At 42.8% G+C, this 23,266-nt stretch overlaps 1 protein-coding gene across 1 annotated transcript in view; it reads right to left on the reverse strand.

The window, feature by feature from the left end:
- oca2 (oculocutaneous albinism II) overlaps window positions 1–23,266 on the reverse strand; it is a 468,272-nt gene that overhangs the window by 204,875 nt on the left and 240,131 nt on the right. The window contains exon 14 of the mRNA XM_048532874.2: window positions 15,823–15,961. Coding sequence (XP_048388831.2) covers window positions 15,823–15,961 — 139 coding nt within the window. The remainder of the gene's footprint in view (window positions 1–15,822; window positions 15,962–23,266) is intronic.

Below are 23,266 nucleotides of genomic sequence, written 5' to 3' on the forward strand. Positions count from 1 at the left end.
AAGCAAAATAAAAAGGTCTTTTGGCTCACTCAGCCTGCACTGCTCAAAAACAACCAGCTAACTATTCTAAAACCATTTCCCACCAGGTGGTCTACAGCCTTTCATGGTTTGGCATCACAATTATACATCTAAATGCTTCTTAAATGTTCTGAAGGCTTCTGTCTCTATCCTTACAGGCAGAGTTCCAGATTCTCACCACCCTCAGAGTGAAAATAAAACTTCCTCACATCTCATCTAAGCTTCTTACCTCTTACCGTAAATCTATGCCCCCGACGATTAATCCCTCAACCAAGAGGAACATCCATCCTGTCTGCCCTGACTATGTCCATCATAATCATACACATCGCAATTTTATCCCCACTCAATCTCCTCTGCTCCAAGGAAAACAACATCAGTCTATCAAATTTCTCTTCATAACTGAAGCTCTCTATCTCAGGCAATATCCTGGTTAATTTCCAGAACTGGACACAAAAGTCTAGCTCCTATGGAAAAAAGGCTTTGGAAAAATGCCAATCTTTCTCTGCTTTCTTTGTTCATTATTAATTGTGATTTGCAAGATACTACAATCTCAAAGAAATATGGACACATACGAGACACTTCTTGGCTCAGTCGGTGCCATTTGAACAGAAACCGTTCTCTGTAAGGGATTTACATCTCCCCTACTTCAGTAAACTGTTAGTAATCTCAAAGTCAACAAAATGTGAGGCTGGATGAACACAGCAGGCCAAGCAGCATCTCAGGAGGACAAAAGCTGACGTTTCGGGCCTAGACCCTTCATCAGAGCATCTGCAGTTCCCATTATCTCTCATCAGTAATCTCAAAGTTCTATGCGTTTTGGTTCAATCTATAAATTACTTCCACCCCGCATCCCCCTCCCTGGCTCTCCATCTCCACCACACAACTTCTCCCTATCACTGGAAGAGAAGTGTAAGTTGTCAGTGAGTACTCTGACAAAAAAGAATTTTCAAAGTGAACTTATTTTCCTGGTCATCCAGAATCACTTCAGCTACTACACGAGGCCCCAGCGACTGTAGTCAATCGATGGTTGGGAGAAGTAAATGGCATTACATTTCATTTGTGGCTGCTTTTCACAGACAGTTAATATTTTGGATGGAGCACCAAAATGACAGGAAACCAACCAGAATTTCTTTGTTAAATTTTTCATTCAAAACTGTCACACTTCAATTACACTTACAAGGCAGTCAGCTCCCTTTAAAACTGCATTTTCCGTGCTACCCAATCATTAAGTATTTTTTTCATTTCCCCTCTAATTTGAGTTTCTCACACCATGACTGGATTCGAGATCAAGCCTTTGGCCTATTTAAGATACAGGTGTGTTCTGGGAGAGGGCGAGAAATAAAGAATTTTTTTTCCCATTTATTCTTGGTTATGTTAACAGCACTGCCAAACCTAGCACCTTTTTTGTACTCATTCACAGGATGAGGATTTTGCGGGCTAGGACAGCATTCATTGCTCATCCCAAATTGTCCAGAGGGCAGTTAAGGCTCAACCGCATTGCTGTGGGTCTGGAGTCACATATAGGCCAGGCCCAGTAAAAGTGGCAATTTCCTTCCCTAAAGGGCATTAGTGAACCAGATGGGTTTTTCCTGACAATACAACAATGGGTTTTGAGGGACATGGATGGGTTGCTGTGGGAACTCGAGTAAGGGGAAGGCAGCCTCATACTCATCCGAAACTGGATCAAAATTCCAGCAAACATAGCTGAACTTTTTAGCCTGGCCACCCTGATATCTTATCACCCGTTTCCACCTGTGGAACTGGCAACCCCAACTCCAGCCGATTCCCACCATGGTATCAGTAAAATTATGCAACAGTATATTTTCAGTCACAATGCGGGATCGCAATGTCAGGAAATAACCTAAACTTGTGACTCCCGACTCAAAGATGAGGATTTGAGCCATTTTTGCAATTAGTTTGATTGAACCTCTGTTGGAGGTGTCCAGAAGTGTGTATGGTCTTGACAAATAAATCATTTCCAATAGCAGAGGCACCAATAACCAGAGGCTAGTGATTTATAGTAATTAACAAGAGAACCAAAGAAAATCAGTTCGAAAGAAAAAACTTATTTTTATATACAGTAAGGTACAATGATCTGGTACAAACAGATCCAAATTGGCAAAGAGGAACACTTTTTGGTACTCAAAGGAATGAGTAAGGAAGCAGTATTTGTTGGATAACACTCAAATAGCTGGTACATGATCAATAAGATGAATGGCCTCATTCTGTCGTGTATCATTCAATGATTCCAGCCTACGATTTTAAAAATGAGTGGACCTGACAGACAGCGTAGATTTGCGATGATGTCTTATTAATCTGGTTGAATGTCTTAAGGTGGTTTTGGTGTGGTGGTGAAAATGTTGCTGATGTGGACTTTCAAGAGGCATTTGATAAGATTCTGTGCAAGATTATTTTCAAACATGAAAGCACACATCTATCTGCTTGCCAACATCTGTAAAGAGACTGAAGGTGTCATTGATAGTGCTGTCAAGCAGCACTTACTCATTAATAATATGCTCAATAATGCTCAGTTTGAGTCATTCACCTAGAGCTCACATTATAGTTTTGTCCAAATATGGACAAAGAGCTAAGTTCCACAGGTGAGGTGAGAATTATAGTCCCCAAAATCAACATGCATTTAGTCGAGGGTTGCAGCAAGGAGTGGTCAACAGAAACACAGGAGCAGGAGTAGGCCAACCAGCTCCTTAAGTATGTTCCACCATTCAGTGAGATTATGGCTGATCAGTGGCCTGACTCAATATACCTGCCTTTGGCCCAAATCCCTGAATAACTTTGCTGAACAAAAATATATCTCTCTCGGATTAAAAACTAGCAACAGGTTAGCATCAACTGCCTTTTGTGGAAGAGAGTTCCAAACCTTGTTGTGTGCAAAAGTGTTCACTAGCATCTATCCTGAACTGCCTAGCCCTATCTTTCAGACTATGCCCCTAGTCCTCGAATCTCCAATTAGGGGGATATTTTCCAATTAGTGAAGCGCACTGTCATACTCAGAGAAAAGTGCATGTGGTTGCTGGAGGCCAACAGCCCAAGTACTATGCTGCTGGAGGTCTTTAGAATCTAATCATTTTCATGAAAGACCTTCACTGTGGCTTACATACAGCACTGGGGAATGTAGACTGAAGGTTGCACAATATTCAGCGCCTACCAGGTCTTCTCAGATGCTGAAGCAGACCATACCCAAACACAGAAAGATCTAGACGACATTAAGCCTGGACTGAGAAGTGGCATCCAATGAGAGAGAGAGAGATCTAATGATTTCTCTTGACCAACAGAGTCATTGCTGAAACAGAAACAGAAATTGCTAGGAAAGCTCAGCAGATCTGCTAGCATCTGTGGAGAGAGAACAGAGTTAACATTTCAGGTCAAGTGACCCTTTCTCAGAACACTGACAAACCTGCTGAGATTTTCCAGCAATTTCTGTTTTGATGTTTCTGATTTATAGCATCCACAGTTCTTTCGGGTTAGGTTTGTCATTGTTGAAACCACCCCAATGAACATTTAAGAGTTCACTACTGATGAGAAACTGAACTGGGCAAACCATTTAAATATTGTTCTCACTGAACCTGATCAGTGGCTGTATCCTATGGCAAGTAAGTCACTTCCTGACTCCCCAGTGCCTAACCACTTTCAATAAGGCACAAGTCATGTGCTTGATGGAAGACTCTCCTGTTGCCTAAATGAGTGCAGCTCTAACAACATGCAAGAGGCTCAACAGCATCCATGATGAAGTAGCCTGCTTGATTGTACCCCATCCACCACTTTCAACATTCACTTCATTCATTACTAATGGACAATGGCAGCAGTGTGTACCATCTTACAAGATGTGCTGTTGCAATTCATCAAGGCTTCTTAGAAAGTATCTTCCAAATCCATGAGCTTTGCCATCTACAAGGACAAGAGCAGTAGATACATGGGAATTCACCTTCAGCTTAATTACAAATTTTTATATGTCAAAGCAGTGTCACTGTCATATTGTAGCGTCAGGGCTCAGAAATGTCCTGCACTTCATTTTCCAGATCCTGGATTGGAAATCAAGCCTCACACCTGTTAGCTTCTGAACACTGACAGTTATACACAGTTACCAATCTACAAACGTGCTGCGTAATGACAATCATGTAGACCAATGTGACAATGGTCCATCTTTGTGTAGCACAATCACAAGCCAAACCAGAAGATCATACAATTTACATAGTTTAAGACACTTGCAATTATAAAACAATGTACTGTGTGGAACAACACAGAAAATCCACTTGTATTCTTTTCAAATTGTAGATAACTTGCAGAGCACTAAACACTAATGAAATATGGTATCCATTATAAAACAAAGCATGCAGACAACTTACTGGATAACTTCTCGCCCACAATCACCCATCAATCATCCATTGCTCATTATGTGTCATTAATTCTACTTTACAACAAGGAATTGATAAAAAGCTTGCAAGCAGAAATGGTGCATTCAAGCCTGACCATTTGAACAAAATGTGTTTTATCTATTTAATTAAAATAATAGTAGTAACGTCAAGAACGTCATGAGGCTTTGCACAGCATTTCAATTACACAACTAAGGAATTCTATACATAAAAGCATTTTTCTTTTTCAACTTACTTTCATGAAGATCTTGATTCTTGGTGGGCCAGATGTGCCTAGCCAAGGGAGAGGGGATGACCTCGTGGTATTATCACAAAACTATTAATCAAGAAAGTCAGCTCATGTTCTGGGGACTCGGGGTATGAATCCCACCATGGCAGATAGAACTCAAAATTCTCAAAAAAAATTAAATTAAGAATCTACTGATCATCATGAAATCAATGTGGATTGCTGGAAAAATCCATCTGGCTCACTAATGTCCTTTAGGGAAGGAAATCTGCTATTCTCAGCCGGTCTGGCCTACACATGACTTCACGTCCACAACAATGTGGTTGACTCTCAACTGCCTTCTGAAATGGCCTAGTAAACCATTCAGTTGTATCAATTGCTATGAAGTCTCAACAGAGAAATGAAACTAGATGGATCATGTGGCATTGACCTAGGTCCGGAAACAACAAAGACGGCAATAAGCATGTCACCCCTACAAAGTCATCCTTACAAACTTCTGGGAGCTAGCACGAAAATTGGGAGAGCTGTCTCATACACTGGCAAACAACAGCCTGACATGGTCATACTCACATACCTTATGGACAATGTCCCAGATACCACCATCAACTCCCCTGGATATGTCCTATCCCACTGGCAGGACAGGCACAGCAGAGGTGGTGTCAGGAGAAAGCTGGCCTGGGAGTCCTCAACATTGGCTCTGGACCAGAAGAACTCTCAGGGATTCAGGTTAAACATGGGAAAGGAAATATCCTTTTGGTTATCATGCACCTTCCTCCCTCAGCTGATGAATTGCTACTCCTCCATGTTGACTAATACTTAGAGGAAATATTGATGATGTCAAGGATGCAAAATATACTCTGGATGGGGATTTCAATGTCCACCATCAAGACTGGTTTGGCACCAACACTACCAATTGAGCTGGTTGAATTCGAAAGGACATGGCTGCTGGACTGGGTCTGCAACTTGTGGTGAGGGAGCAATCAAGACAGAACAACATATTTGACCTTAACCTTACCAAACTGCCAGCTGTAGATGCATCTGTCCATGACACTTTTGGTAAGAATGACCACACAGTCCTTGTGGAGACAAAGCCCGCCTTCACATTGAGAATAATCTTCATCACGTTGTGTGGCTTTATCACCACGCTAAATGGGACAGACTGCGAATAGATCAAGCAACTCAAGACTGAGCAACCATGAGGTGCTGTGAGCCATCAACAGCGCCAGAATCGTACACCAGCACAATCTGGAACTTCAAGGCCTGGCATAGCCCCCTCAACTGCTACCATCAGGCCAGGGGATCAACCTAGTTACTTTACCAAGCATTACTACTTACATGCCAAACCACCGACATTAGCAGCAAGAGATAAGCGAGCACACAACCAACAGATCAGATCTCAGCTCTGCAGTCCTGCCACATCCAGTCAAGAATGGTGGTGGACAATTAAACAACTCACTGGAGGAGGAAGCTGCACCAATATCCACATCCTCAATGATGGAAGTGCCCAACACATCAATGCAAAAGATAAGGCTGAAGCATTCACTGCAATATTCAGCCAGAAATGCTCAGTATAGATCCATCTTGGGCTCCTCCAGTGGTCCTCAGCATCAGAGGTGCTAGTCTTCAACAAATGTGATTAACAATGCTTGATATCAAAAAACAATAGGAGGACTAGATATTGCAAAGGCTTTTAGCCCTGACAACATTCCTGCAATAGTACTGAAGACTTGTGCTCCAGAACCTGTCTCTCTCCTCGGCAAGCTGCTCCAGTACAAAATAAAAACTGAAAGAACAGCGGATGCTGTACATCAGAAACAAAAACAGAAGTTGCTAGAAAAGCTCAGCAGGTCTGGCAACATCTGTGAAGAGAAATAAGAGATAACATTTTGGTCTGGTGAACCTTCCTCAAAACCGATAGTAGCTGGGAGTGCCAGTTTATATGCAGAAGGTAGCATCGGGGGAGGGGATCAGGAGTAATTGATAGGTGGGGATAGAGCCAAAAGAGAGAGAGGAACAGTCGGACAGACAAAGGAGTGGATAACAATCTGGCTAGGAGAGTGAATAGCTGTTAATGGAGACTATTAGTGGCTAACAGTAGGTGGTGTATAATGGCAGATGATATGAATTAGAAGTCTGGCGTATGAGGTAGAGGGTTAGGACACTGTAGAGTTTAGGCCCTAAAATTATTGAACTCGATATTGAGTCCTCAGCTGCGAAACTCAGCAGAAGCTGGAAGAATAACACCTCACTTTCTACATGGGGGTCCTGCAGCCTTCCGGACTCAATATCGAGTTCATTAATTTTAGGGCTGTCCTGTACATACAAAGCAGGATAAATCTGGCCCAGCCAACCACCACCCCATCAGTCTACACTCTATCATCAATAAAGGGACAATCTAACGACCAAGCCTTGATACTCAGCGGTGTCACCATCACTGAATCCCCTACCATCAATATCCTGGACGCTACCCTTGGCCAGAAACTCAATTGGATTCACCACATAAACATAGTGGCTACAAAAACAGGCCAGAGATTAGGAATATTTAGCAAGTTAATCACCTCCTGACTCCCCAAAACCTGTCCATCATCCAGAAGGCACAAATCAGGAGTCTGATGGATTATGCCTCGCTTGCCTGGATGGATGCAGTGCCAACAACACTCAAGAAGATCTACACCACCCAGGACTAAGCAGCACACTTGATTGGTACCATAACCACGAGCATCCATTCCCTCCGCCACTGCCATTCAGTAGCACCAGGGCAGAGTATTTACAAAATTCACCAAATGTCCTCAAACAGCACCTTTCCAACCCATGACCACTTCCATCTAAAAGGACAAGAGCAGCCAATACATGGAAGCATCACCATTCCTCACGCCACTCACCATCCTGACTTAGAAAAGTGTCACTGTTGCTTCACTCTCACTAGGTCACAATCCTGGAATTCCATCCCTTAAAGCATTGTGGGTCAACCTACAACTTCAGGTTTAAACTTGCAATTGTCGTTCAATGCTTCCTGTTGGGAAAAGAATAACTATCTATACGACATTTCAGAATGTAGTTTGCCACCATCTTCTCAAGGGCAACTAGAGATGGGTGATAAATGCTGGCAAGCCAGTGAATAATTAATGAAACAAAAGCTTGAATCTATTATCTCTCAAGTAAATGTTCAAGACTTTGAACATCAGTGAACTCTTCTACTGTGGTGGGCCTTACAGATGAGCTGAATCATGTTTTCAACTGAAATCCAAGCAAGCAGTACATCTTCCAACATCATGACAGTGAACTACACTTCAAAAGTATTTAATCAACTGCAAATTGTCTTGTGAAACGCCAAGGTTATGAAAGACACAATATAATATGTCATTCTTTTGCTAACAGGAATCATTGAATACAATTGCAAGATGAAAACCCAAGCTGAATATTCCCTTCTTGGCCCAAGGACAATTATGTCTCAAAATCACTACATTAGGAGCAAAGCACACTAGGTATTCCAAAGTTCATAATGGCAATATATAAAATGCAAGTCTTTATATACAATCTGCTTCAGTATGGATTCTGTGTGCCTTAAATCCTCACTTACCCACACCCCAATCAATGTTCTGAAAAATAAGTTCTGAAAAAGGGTCAATGGGCCCAAAACATGAACTCTGCTTTCTCTCCACAGATACTTCCAGACCTGCTGAGTTTCTCCAGCAACTCCTTACTTTTAAGCTGCTTTGATTTGAGGCCTTTATGCCTTATGTACATTTGAAGTTTGCAAGAGATTTCAGCTACCACAGAACATACTAAATGGGAGCAGATTAGACCATTCGGTCCATTTACCTTGCCGTACCATTCAATAAGATGATGACTGATCTGCTTGAGTTTTGAATGACACATTCCTATCTAATCCCTATAATCTTTGACTCTCTTGCCTAACAAGAATCTAACTACTTCTGTCTTAAAAATATTTACTGAATGTGCATCTACCACCTTCGAAGGCAGACAGTTCCAGTCACTAAGCCCTCAGAGAGACAGAAAGTCCTCCTCCCCGTCAAAAACGACAGTCCCCAATTTTAGAAAGGCACACCTTGTTCTAGGCTCATCTACAGAGGAAATATCCTGGCCACATCTATCTCATCAAGACTATTCGGGTCTATATACTTCAATCAAATCACTCCTCATTCTTGTTAAAATCCATGGGAAAATAAAGGCCAGCCCACCCAATCCATCCACATTAGACAACACACTCAGGTACCAATATAGAAAACTTCATTTTAAATATATTTAACTTCTTCCCTAAATAAAGAGACCAAAGCTGCACATTTATCCAAGGTATGGTCCCAGCTGTGTAACCTACGAAGGGACACCCAACCTTAAAAATTAACTCTGGTTTCTCTCCACAGATGATGCCACATCTGCTGAGGTTTTCCAGCAATTTCTGTTTCTGTTTCTGTTTCTGTTTCTGACTAACGGCATCCTCAATTCTTTCAGATTTTATTTGGAGGAAACATCAAGATGTCCAAAATTGTAAGTTTGCACCATGGGTTTACATCACGCCATGATGTCCAATTCTCAACCCTTTTTCTGTTCAGTTGTATCTAACCAAATCATGCTTCTGTCAGAAGATCATGTTTACCAGTCTTGGTGGACTGGAGACAGAGATGACCATTATAAAATGAACCATCCTATGTGTCAATTACAACTAATCTGAGTTTACTTAACGTTAGCTCAATTAAGTCCATGTGCCACGAGTCAGCAAGAAAACAATATAAAAACAATCAGAATGGTAAATATTTAACAATTGGATGTACTGACTTATTTCAAAAGACAAGTACTTATATCATTATGGTAAGTAAACAACATGTGCCTCTTCATGTCAAATGATAACATTTTGATAAATGCATAATGGAAAAAAAATACTATTTCCTTTCAAAAAAAGTCCTGTTAATATTGGAGTGTCTAATTCTGCATTTTTCAAGCCATAGTAGAATTTACCATTGCTAATAACTGATCAGTAGGCACTCATTTGCAAACCCACCATGTTTCACTGATGAGGCCATTATAATGAATATTAATGATTCTAAGAGGTTAATCTAGCATGACGGATAACTGAAACAGCAATTAATTTAGACAATACACAATCAAAAAATATTGTATTGTGCCACACTCCACTTGAAGGAAAGATAATAATTTCACACTTTCACTTGTGAATCAGTATTAATTGGAATTAGGGACATGAGGTTAAAATGCTGGTTAGACAGGGTCAGTGAGAAACTTTTCTGGTCAGAGATTTAGCTCTAATTCACACACCACAAATTTCAACTGTTCTTGCTATCTCCCTACATTTATACATCTGGTTCTGACCCAATAATTTATTGGGCACAGTGGCTCAGCAGTTAGCACTGCTGCCTCACAGCACCAGGGACCCGTGTTTGATTCTACCCTCGGGCAACTATCTGTGTGGAGTTTGCACATTCTCCCTGTGTTTGTGTGGGTTTCCTCCGGGTGCTCCAGTTTCCTCTCACAATCCTAAGATGTGCAGGCTGGGTGGATTGGCCATGCTAACTTACCCATAGTGTTCAGGGATGCGTAGATTAGGTGTGTTATCGGGGAATGGGTCTGGTTGGAATGCTCTGAGTGTCAATGGAAACTTGTTGGGCTGAAGGGCCTGTTTCCACACTGTTGTGATTCTATGATCTTTGATTATCACTTCTTCCTGGAGTTGATTACTTCTCAGGCATCCCCACCAAATCTTACTAATAATAATTTCGAAGGCTACAGCTGTAAACTATCATAGGTTCCAACAGTTAGCTGAAAAAGGCTACTGTCCTCTATTATTTGAAGACAAAATTGTTTGCTGCTGTAGCTCAGACATGCAGCAATTATTATACATTTGTAACTCATCTGAAATCCAGGTTTATAAATATTAATTGCCACCTGATCAGGCTTTTATGTGGATTATTGACACATTCAGCAATACCAATCATTATTGTTACTGGCCCCACATTTGCAATGATCAGGTGTGACTTATTTTCCTGTCTAATAATGAAGAAATGAAAGGGGCCCTCTTGTGACTCAGTGGTAGTGTTACTACCTCTGGACCAAGTGGCCTGCGTTCAAGCCTCACTTGCTCCAGAGGAATGCAATAACATTTCTGAACAGGTTGACTAGAAAAACAGGTTGAGTGGAAAAATAGGTTGAGGAAATAAACAGGACCACACAGAATCAAGGAAAGCCTAGTGCTGCTCTAACAAAGGATTACTGGGCTTAAATGCTAACTCTGTCTATTTCTTCTCCACAGTTACAGTCAGTAAAGCAGAATTTCTGTAGTGATTGCAAATGAGGTCAGCCAACTGGATGCCATTCAATATGAGTTCCCTAATTGGGGCTGTTAATCTTCTCCCATCAGGGGGCCCTGACTGACAGATAAAAATAGGAGTATCACACATCCTGACACTGACAGCTGGCTCTGAAGATGCAGTGCTAGAGTCTTAGACTCATAGAGGCCTACAGTACAAAAACTAGCCCTTCAGCCCAAATTGCCCGTGCTGTCTCAATTTTCACAATTTAAACTAGTCCCATTTGCTTGTGTTTGGTCCATATTCCTCCATGCATCTGTCTGAATGTTTCTGAAATAAAGAAATTGTACTCACTTCCAACACTACCGTTGACAGCCTGCTCCAAACACTCAGCACCCTAAAATTTCCCCCCGGCTCTTCTGTATCTCTCCCCTCTCACCTTAAACCTATGCCCTCTTGTTTTAGTCTCCCCTAGCATGGGGAAAAAACTATCCGCTATCTATCTTATTTATGCCTCTCATGATTTTATAAATCTCTAGAGTCTAAAGTCAAGGACTCCCATGTTTGAATAAAGAGTGTCTTGGTAATGGGATTCTGGCCTCTGGAATTATTTCAATTCCTCCAGTAGTTTTTGTTTTTTGTTTTGAGCCTGTAACTATCCTGTTTTTGGAATATATCATCTACTATTATGCAATTCTGTCTCTCGCAGCTATGCAACCTTCATTTCCCATGAAAAAAGACAGTGAATATATGCACTGACAAAATGGAAACTCATGATAAGTTAACAGATTGCTTCAGTTCACATTGAGTTCACATTTTGGCCACAAAGTTTAATTCTATAATAATTCTATAGTTTTAGCATTATGGATGCCATTTTGATACCAAAATATTATCCAAGCTCTGCATACACACACACACACACACACACACACACACACATATGCACACCAAAAACACATTTTGATCTGGTTAGAGATAATAGGGACTGCAGATGCTGGAGAATCCGTGATAACACGGTGTGAAGCTAGATGAACACAGCAGGCCAAGCAGCATCAGAGGAGCAGGAAAGCTGACGTTTCAGGCCTAGACCCTTCATCACATCTCATTAATCTGGTACAGATGTTAGGAATGAGAGGTACACAGGGTGGGTAGATTGTAGTGTGTGTCAGTCTATAATGTTACTTTAACACCAGCATAGTCATTTTCACATGAAAATTCACTAACTAGGAGATTGTACAGAAATTCTGCTGGAAGGGAACATTGAGTTCCCTAAGCTTTATTGCTGTTGATTTTCTCCAGACTCTCACAGAGTTTAGAGAAACGTTTGATGATTTGCAGAATTGATTGAAATCTCCAAATGGAGTATTGCTGCATGTGGGAAAAGCTTTAGTTACAACTTCAAGACGTCTGGATAGACAACATGTTCCCAGCCATGTGTAACTGCACCTTTGAAAGGCAGATGTAATGAAGAGGAGAACAGGATGTGTGCAAACAGAGGAGGAAGAGGTAGACTTTCAGCAGGGTAGTGTACTCATCAAGAAATCTTATGGGAGTTTTTTTTTACCCATTACCTAACTTCAGAAGCAGGTAAATGCATTTTACAACGGCAATGCTCACAGAAATCTGCAAATATGCCTTGGTTAGTGGGTGTGAAGGTGACCATTTCCCTGAAGCATCAGAGGAGCAGGAAGACTGTTGTTTCGGGCCTAGATCCTTCTTCTACCGTCACCGCTGCAGTGACAGTAGAAGAAGGGTCTAGGCCCAAAACGTCAGATGTCCTGATCCTCTGATGCTGCTTGGCCTGCTGTGTTCATCCAGCTCTACACCCTGTTATCTCAGATTCTCCAGTATCTGCAGTTCCTACTATCTCTGAAACCATTTCCCTGAATGTCTTTGCATTGGGATCCTTCCAGGATGGAGCAAGTAGCATCTTCCAGTTTGTGGTCCACAGAGCGACCATATTTGCCTTCTGAGTGATGAGAGAGAAATTAGGTATGGAGAAGGAGTGGCAGGAAGAGGAAGAAGAGGAAAAGGCAGAGCAGGAGAAAGGCAGAAGGTAAGCAATATATTTCCAACAGGACTTTAATGAATTATGGTTCCACAACCTTGCCTGAAATCTCCATTCCTTTCAGCCCAAACATTCCCTTCTGTCTGTCATTGACCATCACAGTGTCCTGTTTTTCAAGATGCTAAGGCAAAAGCATCACAAAGTTATTTTTTCTGAAGAAGGGTCCTGACCTGAAACTTCAGTTTTCCTATTCCTCTGATGCTGCCTGACCTGCTGTGCTCTTACAGCTCCACAATGTGTTATCTCTGACTCTAGCATCGGCAGTTCTTACTATCTCAAGGCAAAATTAACCGAGTCCATTTTACCAAAGAAACCAACCACTATTCCATAAAAAGGTCAGCTAATCAATTTTGTGCATTGCCCTAATACACATTTTCAGTGCTTACCCAGGCCACATGGTCCAATGTTACATCATGCCCATGGATCAGGGAGGTGGATAGTGCTGGGGACTCCAAATGGGCTCATAAGACATTCTCCAGCTCTGGGGTGAGAAAGGCTAGCTTTGGGCTGCACCATTTTCCCCCTAATCAGCAGCAGTCTGGTACGAGCAGGTAACAAGGGAGTTGTTGGATAGTTAGGAGTTGGACGAGGAACATTATCACTTTGGGAAAGGCCAGCAGCTCGTGGTCTATGACAGTGACAGTAGGCTTGCCAATGGAACACATATTTCATTATTCATGACATTTTCTGGACTATTCCCATTCAATGTTCTCAGTTAAGCAGTAAAACCAGTACATAATCTCACCCATGTGCTCTTATGGTACAGTCATTATGGCCATACCTTTGAGCCAGGAGGCCTGCATTCAAGCCTCACTTGCTCCAGAGGTGCGTAATAACATCTCTAAACACGTTGCTTAGATGATAAATGTAATCTCACCCATTGCTGAGATGCTGAGGCGGCATCAACTGGCATTACCTACTCTGAGTGAAGCTCACCGGCCCCGAAATATTAACTCTGGTTTTCTCTTCTGAGCTGAACTTTTCAAGCAACTTCTGTTTTTGTTCCTGACATTACCCCTTGTCCATAAGTTACTTGTGAGTCACCATGCCTACAACTCATCTGCACCTTCTCTGTATCTGTAACACTGTATTCCAGGTTCGCTGTAATCCTGGTTCACTTCTTTTTTCATAGAATCCCCACAGTGTGGAAACAGGCCCTTCATCCCAACAAGGCCACACCAATCTCTGAAGAGTATCCCACCCAGACCTATTCCCCTATAATATATCTAATCTATACATCCCTAAACGCAATGGGCAATTTAGCATGGCCAACCCAACTAGCCTGCACATCTTTGGACTGAGACAGGAAACCAGAGCATCTGGAGGAAACCCACAGAGACACAGGGAGAATGTGCAAACTCCACATAAACAGTCACCCAAGGGTGGAATCAAACCCGGGTCCCTGGCGCTGTGAGGCAGCAGGGCTAACCACTGAGACACCGTGCCACCCCTTGTAGGTCCTCTGCAGTGAGGAGCAGTGGAATTAACCCTAAAAGCTTGATCAATGCCTAATCCTCGATCACCATCACAAAATAGACAGATAATATGGTCATTATCATTTTGCTGTTTGTGAGGGTCTGCTGCGCACACACTGGTTGCTGTACTTCTCACAATAAAACAGTGACTACACTTCAATAGTATTTCATTGGTTGTACAGTACTTTGAGATGTCTGGTGGTTGTGACAAGCATGGTATAAATGCAAGTTTCCACTTTATATATATTAAAAAATTAAGTGGCTACCTGTTTACTATAACACTTTCATCAAAATATGAGAAGAATTTTGTATAAATGTACTAATTTCCTTAAGGACCTAAAAATAATCTGAAATGACACCAAGTCGAAATCCAAGATTTGGTCCAACTGATTCTGGAGTGGAGTAAAATTAGGAATGTGGGTTAGATTTCATCTGATTCAAAAGCCATCCACTTCAAGGACCCAGCCCCCTGTTCTCAAGGTTTTAAATTAGGGCTTTTACACATTAATGAGGGAGAAATGATGTTTTACACCAGCATTGTAACTGTGGAGCATAATCAGAGATACATCAAATGCAGTGCTGCAAAATACTCCAATGAAATCCAAATTCAAACTTTTGCCATGCCCAGTGTAATGCTTCGAATGTTATAAACTTGAATTGTAAAAACTCAGTTAGTGACGAACAGCTAAGATCTATGAAAACAAAACAAAAGGAGCAGAACGATTTTTAAAAAATCTAATCATAAATGTTAGGAAAAATGTCTCAATACAGAAGATTTGCCTGTGGTCATGTAAACTTGCTCTATATAATATAGAACACTCAAGGTTTATTCAATAAGTTTAAGCTGCCCTATAAACCTATTCTCTTAATCAATACAGACTAGGAGAAAGGTGGGAAGAAGACGGAAAGGAAAATCATAAATATTGAACATGTATGGCAAGACAACCAGCACATTAAAGGAGAAACGGACCCTATGAGAATGCTAATGAACATACCACTTAAAATAGCAGTAAGAAAATTTTCATCGTTTAGCCTTTAAATGGAAATATCTTGGTCAATGATCATTATAAAGACTTGAATGCCAAAACTAGTCAAAATTTAGGGGACAGGAATAAATTGTTCATAATTATTTGTAATACTTTTGGCTTTAAACTTGCATAAAGTGAACACAAGTAGAATGAAGAAGTGAAAGGTTAATATATGCTTAATTCCCTAGGTATCCACCGGGTCTAACATCAGTTCAAGCTTAAAAGTGGCTAAATAATTAAAATGTGCAACCTTAAAACATAGCATATTTTGCAGATCATGTCATGACAAATTACGCATCACCCACATTATTAAAGTTGAAAAAAAACTGTATTACTTTCTTTTGCAGGTGCTGATTGGAAACGATGATGACATTTGGTGGATCCCCAACAGCTGTGGCCGCTCCGCCAATATTCGTGAAGACAATCTCTGCGATCAGCACGTGCCTAGGGTCCAGATTGAGCACTTCACATAACCTACAGGAGACAGGATAAAATCAGGAAGCTGCAACCCAAATGAAGCAACCTTTCTGTAGACCCAAAAACAACCCAGATACCTACACCAGTCTGAAAAAAGAAATAGGAAAATAATCACTGCCAGATATTACAAAATTGCAAAGTCTGGGATCACAGCAGAGATAGAGTGCAAATGGAAAACTGATGACTTGTTCAAGGATTACCAATGTTATTGTAGCAAAATATCACCTCCTTACTCGTTACTCGAGTATAATTCCCTAAGCCTCAGCCAACCAGTTCTAACATTTCATCGTCTTTATGTACAAGCGTACAGAAGGAAAGTGCTCGAGTGATGCAACGTGCTGTCCTTCCCAAGGAAGCATCAGGTCGCAGCTGAAGCCAGTCCTACCTGCACATGTACAAACCAACCTTCCATCCATTGCCTCTATCTGTACTCCTCACTGCCTCAAAAAAGCAACTAACATAATCAAAGACTCCTCCCACCCTGGATATAATCTCTTCCACCCTCTTCGTCAGGCAGAAGATACGACGGCTTAAACACAGAAACCAATAGATTCAAGGACAGCTTCGTCCCTGCTGTTAATAGACTTCTGAATGAACCTCTCAAAATTTAAATTTAATGTCGATCTCATTCTTTGTGCCCCTTCTCTGCAGCTGCAATATTGTATTCCTCACTCTGTCCTATTACCCTAATGCACTTTGTATGATATGACCTACGGTATTCAAAACAAAGCTTTTCACTGTCTCTAGGCACATGTGACAATAATAATAAATCAAATCAAATCAATATACATGGTGTGGCAGAGGTCACCAAGGGATAACAGAAAGTGTGCACCCAGATTAATTATCCCCTGGAAAGCCAAAACCACAGCTGATACCTTGACTCAGGTCAGTGAAGTCAATATGGGCTAAGAATTTAAACTATTCTCTTCCACCCCCACAACTTATGTCATTAAAGTTTTCAAATCTGTACTGTGTACTCTGAACTGCCCTCTGGGCAACTGGGATGGGAAATAGAAGCAGCCCAGCCAGCCACACCCTCACCCCATTAATGAACAAAGGAAAATAAATACAGTGGGAAAACAACCTGATTTGTTACCAATGTGAGGAAAGGAAGTGAGTTTATAGCAGGTTCATAAGTGACAGGTAGGAACATGCTGTTTGATTGGACTGAAAGGTCTGAGACAGGACGATGGAGAGTGCCCCTCCTGCCTGAAGGCCAAATGAGGCCTTCAAATAGCCAATGAGGAGGCTTACAGAAACCAGCTGTAAATTTGTCATGTGGGATAATTAACCACCAGCAAAACCTGTTGGGTTTGCTTCAGACTTATTTGAGGTGATCATAGTATTCAGGCATGCTGTACCCTGTTGAGGTACCTGGCATTGCAAGGGGCAGCCTAAAGGAAATCATTCCCCTCTCTTTGCTATCCCTCCACCATCCTGTCCACACTAAACAGGAGGTGAGGGTTGGTGGGAGGTAGGTGGGTGAATCCATTATCAACACTCGGTGAACATAATATATTGCCAGAGGCCTGTACTCCCCAGGGTAAAGCTGCCTGCTTCTGATTAGCCAACAGGTTTCTACCCTGCAATGGGATGGGTTCAACACATAGGCCTAAGCTGCCCAGAAATGTGCCTGACTGCCATAAGATACCAACAGGGCTCACAAGAAAGCATAAGACAGGGACCCGACAGGTTTTCCAGGTGATTGACAGGCTCTTTATTTGCAAACATCAAATTCCAACAATGGAATATTTGCTAATCTCTGTAATATCTTGTCTCCGTTCTATTTAAAGTAGGCATTTTGAACACCACTCTCATTAGAAAGCTCAGCTTTCACTCAAGGATATCACATTTGTTTAGAGGTAAGGGTCTAAGGTTTCCTGTAACTTTGAGGTCTGAACCAGTCAGTAGAGCAGAGGAAATCATTGAATCACACAATCCTTTCAGCACAGAAGATCATCCAGCCCAGTATAGGGAAGTGGTGTTGAAATGCCCATCAGCCATGATTAAATGGCAGAGTGGACTCGATGGATCGAATGGCCTTATTTCCACTCCTATGTCTTATGGTCGTATGGTCTTATTATGTCTCAGATAGTCTCACTTTTTGCCTTTTTTCCTGTGAACTCAGGCAGTACAGGACTTATACTGATGCCATTTGTATCATGCGGCATTGCAAATTAACTTCCCACTGCCGTCGAGACATTAACCACCTCAACCTCTCCACCCCTCTCACCCACTCCAACCTCTCCCCCGCAGAACGGGCAGCCCTCCGCTCCCTCCGCTCCAACCCCAACCTCACCATCAAACCCGCAGACAAGGGTGGCGCAGTGGTAGTATGGCGCACTGACCTCTACATCGCCGAGGCCAGACGCCAACTCTCCGACACCACCTCCTACCGCCTCCTTGATCATGACCCCACACCCGAGCACCAAACCATCATCTCCAACACCATTCACGACCTCATCACCTCAGGGGACCTCCCACCCACAGCCTCCAACCTCATTGTTCCCCAACCCTGCACGGCCCGTTTCTATCTACTTCCCAAAATCCACAAACCTGCCTGCCCTGGTCGACCCATCGTCTCAGCCTGCTCCTGCCCCACCGAACTCATCTCCACCTATCTGGACTCCATTTTCTCCCCTTTGGTCCAGGAACTCCCCACCTACGTCCGTGACACCACCCACGCCCTCCACCTCCTCCAGGACTTCCAATTCCCTGGCCCCCAACACCTCATATTCACCATGGACGTCCAGTCCCTGTACACCTGCATTCCGCATGGAGATGGCCTCAAGGCCCTCCGCTTCTTTCTGTCCCGCAGGCCCGACCAGGCCCCCTCCACCGACACTCTCATCCGCCTAGCTGAACTCGTCCTCACACTCAACAACTTCTCTTTTGACTCCTCCCACTTCCTACAGACTAAGGGGGTGGTCATGGGCACCCGCATGGGCCCCAGCTATGCCTGCCTCTTTGTAGGTTACGTGGAACAGTCCCTCTTCCGCACCTACACAGGCCCCAAACCCCACCTCTTCCTCCGGTACATTGATGACTGTATCGGCGCTGCCTCTTGCTCCCCAGAGGAGCTCGAACAGTTCATCCACTTCACCAACACCTTCCACCCCAACCTTCAGTTCACCTGGGCCATCTCCAGCACATCCCTCACCTTCCTGGACCTCTCAGTCTCCATCTCAGGCAACCAGCTTGTAACTGATGTCCATTTCAAGCCCACCGACTCCCACAGCTACCTAGAATACACCTCCTCCCACCCACCCTCCTGCAAAAATTCCATCCCCTATTCCCAATTCCTCCGCCTCCGCCGCATCTGCTCCCACGATAAGACATTCCACTCCCGCTCATCCCAGATGTCCAAGTTCTTTAAGGACCGCAACTTTCCCCCCACGGTGATCGAGAACGCCCTTGACCGCGTCTCCCGCATTTCCCGCAACACATCCCTCACACCCCGCCCCCGCCACAACCGCCCCAAGAGGATCCCCCTCGTTCTCACACACCACCCTACCAACCTCCGGATACAACGCATCATCCTCCGACACTTCTGCCATTTACAATCCGACCCCACCACCCAAGACATTTTTCCATCCCCTCCCCTGTCTGCTTTCCGGAGAGACCACTCTCTCCGTGACTCCCTTGTTCGCTCCACACTCCCCTCCAACCCCACCACACCCGGCACCTTCCCCTGCAACCGCAGGAAATGCTACACTTGTCCCCACACCTCCTCCCTCACCCCCATCCCAGGCCCCAAGATGACATTCCACATTAAGCAGAGGCTCACCTGCACATCTGCCAATGTGGTATACTGCATCCACTGTACCCGGTGCGGCTTCTTCTACATTGGGGAAACCAAGCGGAGGCTTGGGGACCGCTTTGCAGAACACCTCCGCTCAGTTCGCAACAAACAACTGCACCTCCCAGTCGCAAACCATTTCCACTCCCCCTCCCATTCTCTTGATGACATGTCCATCATGGGCCTCCTGCACTGCCACAATGATGCCACCCGAAGGTTGCAGGAACAGCAACTCATATTCCGCCTGGGAACCCTGCAGCCCAATGGTATCAATGTGGACTTCACCAGTTTCAAAATCTCCCCTTCCCCTACTGCATCCCTAAACCAGCCCAGTTCATCCCCTCCCCCCACTGCACCACACAACCAGCCCAGCTCTTCCCCCCCACCCACTGCATCCCAAAACCAGTCCAACCTGTCTCTGCCTCCCTAACCGGTTCTTCCTCTCACCCATCCCTTCCTCCCACCCCAAGCCGCACCCCCAGCTACCTACTAACCTCATCCCACCTCCTTGACCTGTCCGTCTTCCCTGGACTGACCTATCCCCTCCCTACCTCCCCACCTACACTCTCTCCACCTATCTTCTTAACTCTCCATCTTCGGTCCGCCTCCCCCTCTCTCCCTATTTATTCCAGTTCCCTCTCCCCATCCCCCTCTCTGATGAAGGGTCTAGGCCCGAAACGTCAGCTTTTGTGCTCCTGAGATGCTGCTTGGCCTGCTGTGTTCATCCAGCCTCACATTTTATTATCTTGGATTCTCCAGCATCTGCAGTTCCCATTATCTCTGATACTACCGAGCCAATTGATCAAACCACCCCTTGTCTGCGGTGTAGTGACCCTCAGGTTAAACTCACCACCAGTCATCTCTATTTAGTGACAAATCAGCCTCTGGTCCTCTTACTATGGAGGTTTTCACTTTCCCGTTCTCTCGCTGATTTATTTTCTCACAGGTGCTTATTCTTTTTTGAATATCAAGATGCAATTTGCCTCATCCACATTCAGATACAATGTTACAGATCATGAGCCCTCGCTGGGCTAGATTTTACATGCTGCCCCTTACCCAACCCCAAAAGAGAATAAAGTGCTATTGGTTAATGATTTGGAGAACTCGGGATACAATTTGATGAATTCTCACAGTCCATGATGACCTGATGTATTCAGTAGCGTTAAAATGTTAAAAAGGGGACATCTTTCCTGTACTTCAAAATATCTGTTGCTGAATAAAAAGTGTTTAGTTGATGTTGCTTTTAGTTTGTTTGTTACAGTAAAAGCCTGCAAAACCTGAAATTTTGGCATGGAACAACTTCAGCTGGTCATTGGGAATTCAAATTTCTTGTCTAAAATGAAAAGTCTCTACGGGGAGCATAGCATTTCTCTTTTCAAGAGAAGGGGCTATTTAATCTTCCTTTTGCTCAATCTTTGCTGGAAAATGTTTTTTTTTCAACCTGTACATGAAGAATTCAAAGTGTCTAATTGGATTGGTATGGATAAACATCATAGACTTATTAGCTTTCTATTTCTCTATTATATTGATTAATCTTTCCTGATATTGTTTTGCTGTTGTACATTTACAATTATGCACAGTTCACCTGCCATAAGAACTGTCTTACATAGCTTAATGTTACCTGCCTCCTTTCATCCTGGATTGGTGATAATCTCCATACCGCTTAATAGAAAATTAATAATGAATTGAGTATGCTAAATATCACAGAGATAGCTGAGATGAAGGGGAACTCATAACAAAAGCTGGAATCCACACGGAACAAGTTAGACCCAGAGGCAATTACTGAAGAAAGATCTGTGGCTATTAAAGTGAGTTTAAATTGTTGCCTGGTCAAACATAAGATGGGAAGAAGAAGCTACTCTTTGTTTAAAGAATCAAGTAAGTGGTATCAAAATGAAGACAATTTTTTTCCATTATAATGGGACTTATTTGATATTTTTATTTATTTACAAACAGTATTAACTTTATTTGCTGTAGTCAGGAGGAATGGAAAATCTAAGTGATGCTTCTGGTTTTGAATAAATTGGCTTTTCAACTTAAATTTTTATAGAAATTCTTCAAATCCTTGAATATATGCGGTATAGTTTAAGTGGATAGTGTTCGACAAATTAATATCCATATTTATACATTCTTACTTTACAATTGAGGCATTTCAAAATTATGTATTCCCATTTTTCTGGGACCAATGGGAAAAGTTAAAATATTGCATTTCCTATTTTATTATTTTCAATCAACAGTATAGAAAACAAGTGATTGGGCTCAACTTGTCTATTCCAGTGCTTATATTCCACACAAGCCTCTTCCTATCCTTTTTCATCTAACCTTATTCCTTTCTCCCTCATGTACCTACCTTCCTTTTATATCCATCTATCCCAGTCAACTTAACTACTTCCTGTCAGCGATGTTCTTACACACCTCTGGAGCACATAGGACTTGAACCTGAGTCTTCTCATTACCACAATGCCATAACAATCCCTAGGCATATTCATTTCTTTTTTTAAAAGCTTTCCATTCCAGTGATTCAAGCAATACAGATATTCTGGTGAAACAAAATGCCAGATAGATTTGTGAGTTGAATGCAATAATCTTTACAGAGCAGTCATTCACAGTCTCCTTAATGCCTCTTAATAGCAAGGCGGCTTTATCCTGATAGTTACAGCTAATCCCTTTTCTAATCTCATCCCCCCACCAGCATCACACTCAATGTGATTGTCATTCTCTGCACTGATGACTGATGGCAGCAGTAGCTAAGCCTCTCCATGCCAACCAGCAAGTTCAGATTAGACACTTTATAAATAGGAAAATAACCACCAGAAGGGAAGCAAAACAAAAATTATTGCACAACAAAAGCACAACTAGTCATAAAAACTTTGCATCAATTGAAATAAATGTGTCAGTGCTGAGTCTGGACATGTGTCCTGGCTCTCTCTGTGGTGTAAAGGCATTTGCAAGATCAGGCACTGGGGGAGTGGCCAAATATACACGACGTTTATACACGACTAGTTACACGGCCAGGCAACAAATGGCTCAGGAACTCAACCAACTGCCCTACTGCTCACATTCTCAGCTTGGAAAGGCCCCATTTCATAAAGAGAAAGATCACAGAGGTTGAGTATTCTCAGGAAAGGAGAGGTGTGAAATACAATGGAAATCCTGCTCATCCTTCAGACTGAATCTTTCTTACTTTTTTTTGCCTTAAGTGTCACTTTTCTCAAGCTTGATGGTCTCTTACTGCATCTTATTAAACTCGCTTCATTAGCTACTAACCCCGCTCCTATGTTGTCTAATTCTATCACCAAACTTTTCTTTTTCTTTATTCATTCATGGGATGACAGCATCTCTGGCCAGGCAGCATTTATTTCCTGTTCCTAACTGCCCAGACGGCAGTTCAGAGTCAAGCACATGGCTGTGGGGCTGGAGTCACATGTAGGCCAGACCAGGTAAGGATGGCAGTTTCCTTCCATTAAGGACATTAGTGAACCAGACGGGTTTTTCTGAGATGG

Source organism: Stegostoma tigrinum, chromosome 6 (genome assembly GCF_030684315.1).
Source record: "Stegostoma tigrinum isolate sSteTig4 chromosome 6, sSteTig4.hap1, whole genome shotgun sequence".
In the NCBI taxonomy this organism is placed as follows: Eukaryota; Metazoa; Chordata; class Chondrichthyes; order Orectolobiformes; family Stegostomatidae; genus Stegostoma; species Stegostoma tigrinum.